Source organism: Cetorhinus maximus, chromosome 7 (assembly GCF_964194155.1).
Source record: "Cetorhinus maximus chromosome 7, sCetMax3.hap1.1, whole genome shotgun sequence".
NCBI lineage: Eukaryota > Metazoa > Chordata > Chondrichthyes > Lamniformes > Cetorhinidae > Cetorhinus > Cetorhinus maximus.
Window position 1 is genome coordinate 108,101,787 of NC_135885.1, and position 12,296 is coordinate 108,114,082.

Consider the following 12,296-nt stretch of genomic DNA (forward strand, 5'->3'; position numbering starts at 1 on the left):
AATGTTTGCCATTGCCTATCCACTGTCATCCCTTGAAGTAACGTTTCCCAATCCATTATAGCCAACTCACTCCTCATACCATTGTAGTTTCCTTTTTTAAGATTCAGGACCCAAGTCTCAGAATCAACTACGTCACTCTCCATCTTGATGAAGAATTCTATCATATTATGGTCGCTCATCTCCAAGAAGCCTCGCACAACTAGATTGCCAATTATTCCTTTCTCATTACACAATACCCAGTCGAGGGTGGCCTGTTCTCTGGTTGGTTCCTCAACGTATTGGTCTAGAAAAACGTCCCGTATACGCTCCAGGAATTCCTCCTCTACGGTATTGTTACTAATTTGATTTGCCTAATCTATATGCATGTTAATGTCACCCATAATTACAGATGTTCCTTCATTACATGCATCTCTAATTTCCTGTTTAATGCCATCCCCAACATCACCACTACAGTTTGGGGGTCTATATACAACCCCCACTAATGTTTTTCGCTCCTTCGTGTTTCTCAGCTCTACCATACAGATTCCACATCGTCGGAGCTAATATCTTTCCTCACTAATGCATTAATTTCCTCTTTAACCAGCAATGCAACTCCACCACCTTTTCCTTTTTGTCTGTCCTTCCTAAATACTGAATACCCCTGGATGTTCAGTTCCCATCCCTGGTCACCCTGCAGCCATGTCTCCATAATCCTACACCACCACCTCCCCTTTCACATTGACATGATTTGTTGCACTCGCCGATGGTGCCTCCTTTTCAGTTGTTCCCAATGTGTGAGGGCAGCTGTTGACTGAGTGATGTAGATTTCATTGGACAGATTTTTAGTCTCTCAGGGAATCAAGAGATATGCAGAGCAGGTGGGAAAATGGAATTGAACCACAAGATCAGCCACAATCGTATTTAATGGTAGAGCAGGCTCGATGGGCCATAGGTCTACTCCTATGGGCCATAGGTCTACTCCTACTCTACTACTATTTCTTGTATCCATGTTCCACTGTCATACAACAAAGTACTGAAAACACAGGTCTTCCAAACTTCATAAAATTCACTAAAAAAAAGTATTTCTTAATTCCTTTTATTATCAGACTTCATAGGTTCGGGTGGGAGTGGTCAAAGGACATCAAAATACATTTCAGAGCCAGAGTTGACAGCCCACAAAGCTATTTATTCAATAATGGTTTGGAAGGGGAAGAAATCTGACTACCTGTTCTGTAAAAGATTCAAATATGAATAAAACTGATTTGAAATAATGACAGTGTTTTAAATAAACAACATAATTTACATTTGAATATCTTATGCTCAGTTTCAGTTATGAAATGTAAATCAAATTTTTGGCTAATATTGAATTTATTGGTGATTGAACAGTTTATTTTACAGATGCTGATGATGGAGGATCCGTCACAGTTTCAGTTGGAGAAACAGTAACACTTCAATGTCGAAATATCTCACTAGTAAACCTGACTCAAATTACCTGGAACAAAGTAAACAACAGTAAATTTGAATCTATTTGTACTTACGCACATATCCTCAATCAAACACACATGCCCAATCTGAGTGGGAGACTGGTATTATTACGTCCTCCCCAGGAACTCTACAGCCTGCAGATAAAGAACGTGCAGATGTCTGATTCAGGGAATTACACCTGCATAGTGATTGGATTGATTGTAAAGCAAGAAACTAAATGGCACCTTGTTGTTATTGAACCAGGTAAGAACTTCCTGCTTTCAATCTTCTCATCTCACTTTCTCAAGAGAAAAATAAGAATTAACTTTACAAATCAGTTTCAATTTCATATTCAGTAATATTTTATCTAATTTGTAGGTGCCAGGTTTGGCATTTTTAATGTGTGTAATTGGAATAGAGAAATATCACAACTACCACATTATGGCCCCGATATTAATGGGGAGGCATTTCCCACCGGGTGTTGGGTCAGGAGCTCTGGTTGAAAAACCTGCTAGCCTGGGAGTCCCCAAGTACTGTGCAGATTTTTAAAAATCATTCACGGGATGTGGGCTTCGCTGGCTGGGCCAGCATTTATTGCCCATCCCTGGTTGCCCTTGAGAAGGTGGTGGTGAGCTGCCTTCTTGAACCGCTGCAGTCCATGTGGGGTAAGTACACCCACAGCACTGTTAGGAAGGGAGTTCCAGGATTTGACCCAGCGACAGTGAAGGAACGGCGATATATTTCTGAGTCAGGATGGTGAGTGTCTTGGAGCGGAACTTCCAGGTGGTGGTGTTCCCATCTACCTGCTGCCCTTGTCCTTCTAGATGATATTGGTCATGGGTTTGGAAGGTTGTCAGCAGAGCCTTGGTGAGTTGCTACATTGCATCTTGTAGATGGTACACACTGCTCCTACTGTGCATCGGTGGTAGAGGGGGTGAATGTTTGTGGATGTGGTGCAAATCAAGCGGGCTACTTTGTCCTGGATGGTGTCAAGCTTCTTGAGTGTTGTGGGAGCTGCACTCATCCAGAAAAGTGGGGAGTATTCCATCACTCTCCTGACTTGTACCTTGTTGATGGTGGACAGGTTTTTGGAAGTCAGGAGGTGAGTTACTTGTCGCACAATTCCTCACCTCTGACCTGCTCTTGTAGCCACAGTATATGGCTAGCCCTTCAGTTTCTGGTCAATGGTAACCTCCAGGATGTTGTTAGTGGAGGATTCAGTGATGGTAATGCCACTGAACATCAAGGGGGGATGGTTGGGTTCTCTCTTGTTGGAGATGGTCATTGCCTGACACTTGTGTGGCGCAAATGTTACTTGCCACTTGTCAGCCCAAGCCTGGAGCGAATGTTACTTGCCACTTGTCAGCCCAAGCCTGGATGTTGTCCAGGTCTTGCTGCATTTGGACATGGACTGCTTCAGTATCTGAGGAGTCGCGAATGGTGCTGAACATTGTGCAATCATCAGCAAATATCTCCAGTTCTGACCTTATGATGGAAGGAAGGTCGTTGATGAAGCAGCTGAAGATGGTTGGGCCTAGGACACTACCCTGAGGAACTCCTGCAGTGATGTCCTGGAGCTGAGATGACTGACCTCCAACAACCACAACCATCTTCCTTTGTGCTAGGTATGACTCCAACCAGCGGAGAGTTTTCCCCTTGATTCCCATTGATTCCAGTTTTGCTAGGGTTCCTTGATGCCACACTCGTCAAGTGAGGCCTTGATGTCAAGGGCAGTCACTCTCACCTCATCTCGGGCATTCAGCTCTTTTATACATGTTTGAACCAAGGCTGTAATGAGGTCAGGAGCTGAGTGGCCCTGGCAGACCCCAAACTGGGCGTCTGTGAGCAGGTTATTGCTCAGCAAGTGTCACTTGCTAGCATTGTTGATGACAGATTGTGTGCATGGGCTTCATAAACATTCCTGAACATCTACAGAGTGGCAATCTGAGTCGGATTGCCTCTCTGCTCCTACTTTCTTATCTTGTAATCTTCTTGATCCTGTCTCGCCTGACCTTCCGACTCAGACCAGATGGAAACTATTCAAGGCCTTCAGTCGAGCGCTGCAGAATCGGATAGAAAGAGGCCATGCCCCCTTTTTACGGCACTGGCTGCCATAAATCAGGAAGATTAAAGGTGTAGCCACTTTCAAGTCAAAGAGAAGGTATGTTTGTCATGTACGCAGAATTTAGGGGTGGTGGAGTGATGGGGTCCAGGCAGGGTGGGGTGGGAAGGTCTGGGGTGGGGGCCGACAACTGAGGGTGTGGTCAACAGTCAAGGGGGTGGCCAACAGTTGGGGGCTGGTGGCCAACATTCAGGGAGGAGGCCAATAGTCGGGTGGGTGCCAACAGTCATGTGGGTGAGGCAACACTCGAGGAGGCAACAATCAGGGTCAGACAGTCAGCGGGAGGGGCAGGTCAGACAGATGTTGGGGACAATCGGGGGAATGACAGACAGTTGGGGAGGAATCAGACAGCTAGGAGGGAAGGGGAGGCAGTCAGCGGTAGCGGTGGGGAGCCAGATAGGGCCTAGGGGTGAGGTAGTCAGGGGTTGGGGGTAGTCCCAGAGAGGGAATCCTGGGTGAGGGGTGGTTGTCGGGGGGTGAGAGGAGTCCCCTGGGGGTTTGGGGTTGGGGGAGTCCTGGGCAAAGTCCTATGGCGGGGAGTTCGGTGGGGGTGAACAATCTGAGTGTGGGGTGACTATGACAGTGGCTTCAGGGGTTGAGGGGAGTACTGTGGGTGGAGGGAGTCCAGTGGGTGCTAGTTGGCGTATGGGAGGTGTCCCCTGGGGGTAGTCTGGAGGTGGGGTGCATCCTCTGGGAGTTCGGTAGGGCGGGTGGGGGGAGTCCCATGGGAGGGTCGGTGTAGATCTGAACAATAGTTACCCAGAAGTCAGACGAGGTTTTAATTCTTCTAAGTTTTTCCTGGTAACTATTGATGTAACACAGTTGGAACCATTTAAAGTTTGCAATTTAAATCGCATTTTCAGATGGTTCCCATTACAGGACAATTGCACATTGGAAGTTTGTACTTCCCAGGCAATTGGTCCTTACCTGGGAACCTAGGGGGCTGGGTTTCAACAGTGCATCTTTGGGGTCCCCATAGTTTCACTGTCCTGGAGCTCAGGAGTTACAGCCCAGGATCCCTACCTGGAAGTCAGCTTGATTGGCTATAACAGAGGCCACAGCTCCAGAGCAGGTAATTCGTGCTATTGGGGTAAAGATTATGAATGGAGGTGGATACAGAGTGGCTCGTTGGGTTGAGGTAATCACTGGGGGGTTGAAGGTAGAAGTGGGGGCAGTGTAATCTGTGTTGGAGTCCTAGAGTCAGTAATCATCAGTGAGAGCTCCGATCATGGCGGGGAAGCACAGTGATATTGTGGGGAGAGCCAATGACGTGGCGGTTCCGATTTTGGGAGGGACGTGTCTTAATTCCATGGGGGAGTGGGGGAGTTAATGGTTCTTTGTTTTTTCATAGGAGTTAAGGGGATTGAATGATAACATAAGAATATCCTGTTTTTATAATCCATTCATTTCGTACCTTGCTAATTTATCTCTAGGCTGAAATCATAATATTGTACAGCACAGAAGAGGCCATTCGGCTCCTTGTGCCTGTTCTCTGAAAGAGCTTTCTAGTTCATATTGCTCCCTTTCCCTTTCCTCATAACTCTGCAAGTTTTTTTTTCCTTTTTTGAGTGTATATTCAATTCCCTTTTGAAGTTACTACTGATTTTCTTCCTTACTTGTTTGATGAGCCCTGCTGCTGGGCTAATTTTACCTTTCATTATTCCATCAGGATAAGCCCTCCATGAGAACATCAGATTGGAGTGCAAAGGGGCTTGGGAGCCCTAGTCCAGGATTCTCTTAAGGTTAACTTGCAGGTTGAGTCGGTAGTTAGGAAGGCAAATGTAATGTTGGCATTTATTTTGAGAGGACTAAATATAAAAGCAGGGATGTGCTGCTGAGACTTTATAAGGCTCTGGTCAGACCACATTTAGAATATTGTGAGCAATTTTGGGCCCCGTACCTCAGGAAGTATGTGCTGGCCCTGGAGAGGGTCCAGAGGAGGTTCACGAGAATGATCCCAGGAATGAAAGGCTTAACATATGAGGAACGTTTGAGGACCCTGGGTCTATACTCAATGGAGTTTAGAAGGATGAGGGGGGATCTGATTGAAACTTACAGAGAGACTAGGACCCGAGGGCACAACCTCAGAGTAAAGGGAAGACCTTTTAGAACAGAGATGAGGAGAAACCTCTTTAGCCAGAGAGTGGTGAATCTATGGAATTCATTGCCACAGAAGGCTGTGGAGGCCAGGTCATTGAGTGTATTTAAGACCGAGAAAGATAGGTTCTTGATTGGTAAGGGGATCAAAGGGGAGAAGGCGGGAGAATGGGGTTGAGAAACTTATCAGCCATGTTTGAATGGCGGAGCAGACTCGATGGGCCGAATGGCCTAATTTCTGCTCCTATGTCTTATGGTCTTATTCTTGCATCTCTGCAGTTTAAGAATGCTTTTACCCATTGCCATCCAGTCTTAATTACTGCAGCATTACATTGAAATAGTGCATATATTGTTTCCTATTTACCATTACACAATTAATCAAACACATAAGCTCACTAGAATCATTTTGAATCACTAATATGAGAAGTTATACCCCCTTTGGCTACAATCTGAGTCACACTAAACAGAGAAACACATGGAATAATGAAACTGAACGGTTATCAGTTTAACAACACTACTTTGTAGGGCTAGTGTTCTCTGAACAAACAGAGCAGAGAGTTGTACCAACACTAACACACACATATTTTGCTAATATCTCCAAGGTACATATTAGAGATTGACTAACTAACAGGACATTGTGAGTCTGGGTAAATGGGCCATTTTCAGGTTGGCACACTGGAATGGCTTGGATGAACCAAATTTGCTGACATTACAAAGAGCAAATTGTGAGGAGGACATAAAAAGTCTGCAAAGGGATATAAAGTAGGGAAGTCTTGCTATAACTGTACAAGGCATTGGTAAGACCACACGTAGATAACTGGATACAATTTTTGTCTCCTTTTTTAAGGAAGGGTTTGCTTGCATTGGAGGCAGTTCAGAAAAGGTTTTGTAGATTTATTCCTGGGATAAAGAGGTTGGGCGGAATCATCCGGTCCTGCTGGCGGTAGGCGTCATGACGGGCGTGAGTGGACAATATGACGAAGGCCAAAAATCGGTTTCACGCCATCATGAAACCAGTTTGCAATTGTCCATTCTGCCCGTCAGTGGCAAGCTGCATTTCCCACCGTCCAATCTTGGAAATTTAATTTTAATGCATTTGCATCTCATTATTTGCAGGGCCTGCTGTGCATGCAGCTGAAGATCCACAGACAGCCATCTCTTGTAGGTGCTTCTCTAGACCCAGGGTCTATAGACGGCACCTGTCATTCCTGCAGATGACTGAGAACCAGTGTAACCAAAGATTGCGCATGTCTTGGGAATTGGTCGGTCACATATTCCACCTGCTGCTGGATTTGATGTCATGGGGACATGGAGGGTATCCATTGCCAGTCGCTGTGAAAGTGACCATGGTGCTCAATCTTTACACCAGTGGTTTCTTCCAGTACTCTACAGGTGACCTGTACGGGATCGCGCAAGCCTCCACCCTCAAAATGCATCCATGAGGTCAATGACGCCATCATCGCAAAGACACGGAACTTTGTGCATTTCACCCGGGATCAGGAAAACTAGGAAGCAAGAACATTGAGTTTTGCGCAGATCTCAGATTTACCACAGGTGCAGGGTGCCATTGACTGCATTCACATGGTGCTTAGATCACCACGGCAACAAACAGTCAACTACGTCAACTGCAAGGGCTTCCACTCGCTGAATGTTCAGCCTGTGTGTGACCACCACAAATGCATCCTACAGGTCTGTGCGTGGTTCCCAGGGAGTGTCCACGACTCCTGCATCCTTAGCAGGTCGCAGATCCCTGACATCATCCAGGGTCCACAGAGGCTGCAGGGTTGTCTTCTTGGGGACAAGGGCTACCCACTGATGACGCCCTTTTGATGGACTGCAGCAGAGCGATGGTATAATAAGGCTCATGCTGTGACCCAGATTTTGGTGAGCAAACGATAGGTATCCTGCAAATAAGGATCTGGTGCCTCTACAGGCCTGATGAAGCACTAAAATACAGTCCCCAGAGGGTGTCGTGCATCATTGTGGCTTGCTATGCTCTAGGCAAATTGGTGCTGCAACAGCGAGGGGGAACTTGGCTGAGGAGCAGATGGAAGAGCTGCACATATCCTCTGATGAGGAGGAAGTCAAAGGGAATGACAGTGATGAGGTCCTCGAAGGCGAAAATGCCAGCAATGAGGCCATTGCGCTGGCCAGACAAGGCAGGCATGCTCGGGTGGCCCTCATAACTGCAACGTTTGTGGAGGAAGATGACGAGATGCAGTGAGCACAGTCATAGAGTCAAAGGGGCATAAAGGTCTACAGCATAGAAAAAGGCCCTTCGGCCCTTCGAGTCCTTGGAGAGGGAGGGGGAGGGTCCAGTTGTTGTGGTCCATGTCGGGACAAATAACATAGGTAAGACTAGGAAAGAGGACCTGTTTGGGGATTATCAGGAACTAGGAACTAAATTAAAGAACAGGTCCCCAAGGGTTATTATCTCCGGATTATTACCCGAGCCACGTGCAAATTGGCATAGGGATGCAAGAATAAGGGAAGTAAACACATGGCTAAAGGAGTGGTGCAGGAAAGAGGGGTTCCATTTCATGGGGCACTGGCATCAGTATTGGAACAGGAGGGATCTGTACCGTTGGGACGGTCTCCACCTGAACCGATCTGGGACCAATGTTCTAGCGAAAAGGGTAAATAGGGTGGTCAACAGGACTTTAAACTAGAAAGTGGAGGGGGAGGGAAGGGTAAAACTGCAAGAATTATGACTAATGGGAAACAAAGCAGCAGGTTAGCGTGTGGGGGGGTGGATTCAACTTCATGGAAAATTATGAAAAAACTGAAAAGAATGGAGAGCCCAGGAGAGACTATTAAAGTCCCCAGAACACAAAATAGGACAGAGTGTTTGGAAAGGGCTAGGAATCTAACTTCAAGCACATCAGATAAAGGGACGACAATGAGAAAGGGGACGGGAAATACAGGACTGAAGGTGTTGTAACTGAATGCACGCAGTATACGAAATAAGGTAAATGAGCTTGTGGCGCAGATTGAAATTGGCAGGTATGATGTGGTGGGCATCAAGGAGACATGGCTGCAAGGGGTTCAGGACTGGGAGCTAAATATCCAAGGATATACATCCTATCGAAAAGATAGGCAGGTTGGCAGAGGGGGTGGGGTTGCTTTGTTAGTAAGAAATGAAATTAAATCGATAGCAAGAAATGACGTAGGGTCAGATGATGTAGAATCTATGTGGTTAGAGTTGAGGAACCGCAAAGGTAAAAAAACCATAATGGGACAGGCCTCTGAACAGTAGTCAGGACGTGGGGCACAAGATACACCAGGAGATAGAAAAGGCGTGTAAGAAAGGCAAGGTTACAGTGATCATGGGGGATTTCAATATGCAGGTAGACTGGGAAAATCAGGTTGGTAGTGGATCCCAAGAAAAGGAATTTGTAGAATGTCTACGAGATGGCTTTTTGGAGCAGCTTGTGGTGGAGCCCACTAGAGAATAGGCAATTCTAGATTTAGTGATGTGTAATGAGGCAGATTTGATAAGGGAGCTTAAGGTGAAGGAACCCTTATGAGGAAGTGACCATAATATGAAAGAATTTACCCTGCAATTTGAGAGGAAAAAGCTGGAATCAGATGTAACGGTATTACAGTTGAATAAAGGCAACAGCAGAGGCATGAGGGAGGAGCTGGCCAGAATTGACTGGGAGATGAGCCTAGCAGGAAAGACAGTGGAAGAGCAATAGCAGGAGTTTCTGGGAGTAATTTGGGAGACACAGCAAAAATTCATCCCTAGGAAGAAGAAGCATACTAAAGGGAGGACGAAGCAACCATGGCTGACAAGGGAAGTCAGGGACAGCATAAAAGCTAAAGAGAAAGCATACAATGCGGCGAAGAGTAGTGGGAAACCAGGGGATTGGGAAGCCTACAAAGACCAACAGAGGACAACTAAAAAAAAATAAGTAGGGAGAAGATTAAATATGAGGGTAAACTAGCCAGTAATATAAAAGAAGATTGCAAGAGTATTTTTAGATATATAATGGGTAAGAGAGAGGCAAAAGTGGACACTGGGCCGCTGAAAAATGGAGAAGTAGTAGTGGGGAACAAAGAAATGGCGGAGGAACTGAATACGTACTTTGCATCAGTCTTCACGGTGGAAGACACGAGTAACATCCCCAAAGTTCAAGAGAGTCGGGGGGCAGAGGTGAGTATGGTGGCCATTACCAAGGAGAAGGTGCTAGGAAAACTGAAAGGTCTGAAGGTGGATAAATCACCTGGACCAGATGGATTACACCCCAAAGTTCTAAAGGCGATTGCTGAAGAGATAGTGGAGGCATTAGTGGTGATCTTTCAGGAATCACTGGAGTCAGGGAGGGTCCCAGAGGACTAGAAAATCGCTAATGTAACCCCCCTGTTTAAGAAGGGAGTGAGGCAAAAGATGGGAAACTACAGGCCGATTTGCCTGACCTCGGTTGTTGGTAAAATTTTAGAGTCCATTATTAAGGATGAGATTTCAGAATACTTGTAAGTGCATGGTAAAATAGGGCAAAGTCAGCATAGTTTCATCAAGGGGAGGTCATGCCTGACAAATCTGTTAGAATTCTTTGAGGAGGTAACGATTAGGTTAGACAAAGGAGAGCCAATGGATGTTATCTACTTGGACTTCCAGAAGGCCTTTGACAAGGTGCCGCACAGGAGGCTGCTCAGTAAGATAAGAGCCCATGGTGTTAGAGGCAAGGTACTAGCATGGATAGAAGATTGGCTGTCTTGCAGGCGGCAGAGAGTGGGGATAAGGGGGTCCTTCTCAGGATGGTGTCCGGTGACTAGTGGAGTTCCGCAGGGTTGTGTTGGGACCACAACTTTTCACTTTATACATTAATGATCTAGATGAAGGAACTGAGGGCATCCTGGCTAAGTTTGCAGATGATACAAAGATAGGTGGAGAGACAGGTAGTATTGAGGAGGAGGGGAGGCTGCATAAGGATTTGGACAGGTTAGGAGAATGGGCAAAGAAGTGGCAGATGGAATACAACGTGGGGAAGTGTGAGGTCATGCACTTTGGTAGGAAGAATAGAGGCATAGACTATTTTCTAAATGGGGAGAGAATTCAGAAATCTGGAGTGCAAAGGGACTTGGGAGTCCTAGTCCAGGATTCTCTTAAGTTTAACTTGCAGGTTGAGTCGGTAGTTAGGAAGGCAAATGCAATGTTAGCATTTATTTCGAGAGGACTAGAATATAAAAGCAGGGATGTGCTGCTGAGACTTTATAAGGCTCTGGTCAGACCACATTTAGAATATTGTGAGCAATTTTAAGGATGTGCTGGCCCTGAAGAGGGTCTAGAGGAGGTTCACGAGAATGATCCCAGGAATGAAAGGCTTAACATATGAGGAACGTTTGAGGACTCTGGGTCTATACTCAATGGATTTTAGAAGGATGAGGGGGGATCTGATTGAAACTTACAGAATACTGAAAGGCCTGGATAGAGTGGACGTGGGGAAGATGTTTCCATTAGTGGGAGAGACTAGGACCAGAGGGCACAGCCTCAGAGTAAAGGGAAGACCTTTTAGAACAGAGATGAGGAGAAACTTCTTTAGCCAGAGAGTGGTGAATCTATGGAATTCATTGCCACAGAAGGCTGTGGAGGCCAGGTCAGTGAGTGTATTTAAGACCGAGATAGATAGGTTCTTGATTGGTAAGGGGATCAAAGGTTACGGGGAGAAGGCGGGAGAATGGGGTTGAGAAACTTATCAGCCATGTTTGAATGGCGGAGCAGACTCGATGGGCCGAATGGCCTAATTTCTGCTCCTATGTCTTATGGTCTTATGGAGTCTGCGACGGTCAAACAAGTACCTAACTATTCTAATCCCATTTTCCAGCACTAGGCCCATAGCCTGGTATGCCATGGCATCGCAAGTGCACATCCAAATACTTCTTAAATTTTATGAGGGTTCCTGCCTCTACCACTCTTTCAGGCAGTGAGTTCCAGATTCCCACCACCCTCTAGGTGAAAAAATCCTTCCTCACATCCCCTCTAAACCTCCTACCCCTTACCTTAAATCTATGTCCCCTGGTTATTGATCCCTCGACCAAAGGTTCCTTCCTGTCTACCCTATCTATGCCCCTCATAATTTTATACACCTCAATCATGTCCCCCCTCAATCTCCTCTGCTCCAGGGGAAATAACCCCAGTCTATCCAATCTCTCCTCATAACTAAAACTCTCCAGCCCAGGCAACACCCTGGTAAATCTCCTCTGTACTCTCTCTAATGCAATCACATCCTTCCTATAATGCGGATTCCAGAACTGCACACAATACTCTAGCTGTGGCCTAACCAGCGTTTTATACAGTTCCAGCATAACCTCCCTGCTCTTATATTCTATACCTCGGCTAATATGCCTTCTTAACCACTTTATCTGCCTGTCCCGCCACCTTAAGAGACCAGTGGACTTGTATACCAAGGTCCCTCTGATCCCCAGTACTTCCCAGAGTCCTACCATTCATCGTGTATTCCCGTGCCTTGTGTGTCCTGCCCAAGTGCATCACCTCACACTTATCTGGATTAAATTTCATTTGCCATGGATCAGCCCATCTGACCAGCCTGTCTATATCCTCCTGTAATCAAAGGTTATCCTCCTCACTATTTACCACCCCACCAATTTTCGTGTCATCCGCGAATTTACT

General features: G+C 46.1%; 1 protein-coding gene across 2 annotated transcripts in view; it reads left to right on the plus strand.

Moving 5' to 3' along the window:
* The window catches only part of LOC144682500 (uncharacterized), a 64,819-nt gene that overhangs the window by 13,753 nt on the left and 38,770 nt on the right, over positions 1–12,296 (plus strand). Inside the window, exon 2 of one of the 2 annotated variants that reach the window (XM_078544892.1) lies at positions 1,366–1,707. In XM_078544892.1, coding sequence (XP_078401018.1) covers positions 1,366–1,707 — 342 coding nt within the window. The remainder of the gene's footprint in view (positions 1–1,365; positions 1,708–12,296) is intronic. The other variant, XM_078544893.1, reaches the window with a different exon arrangement.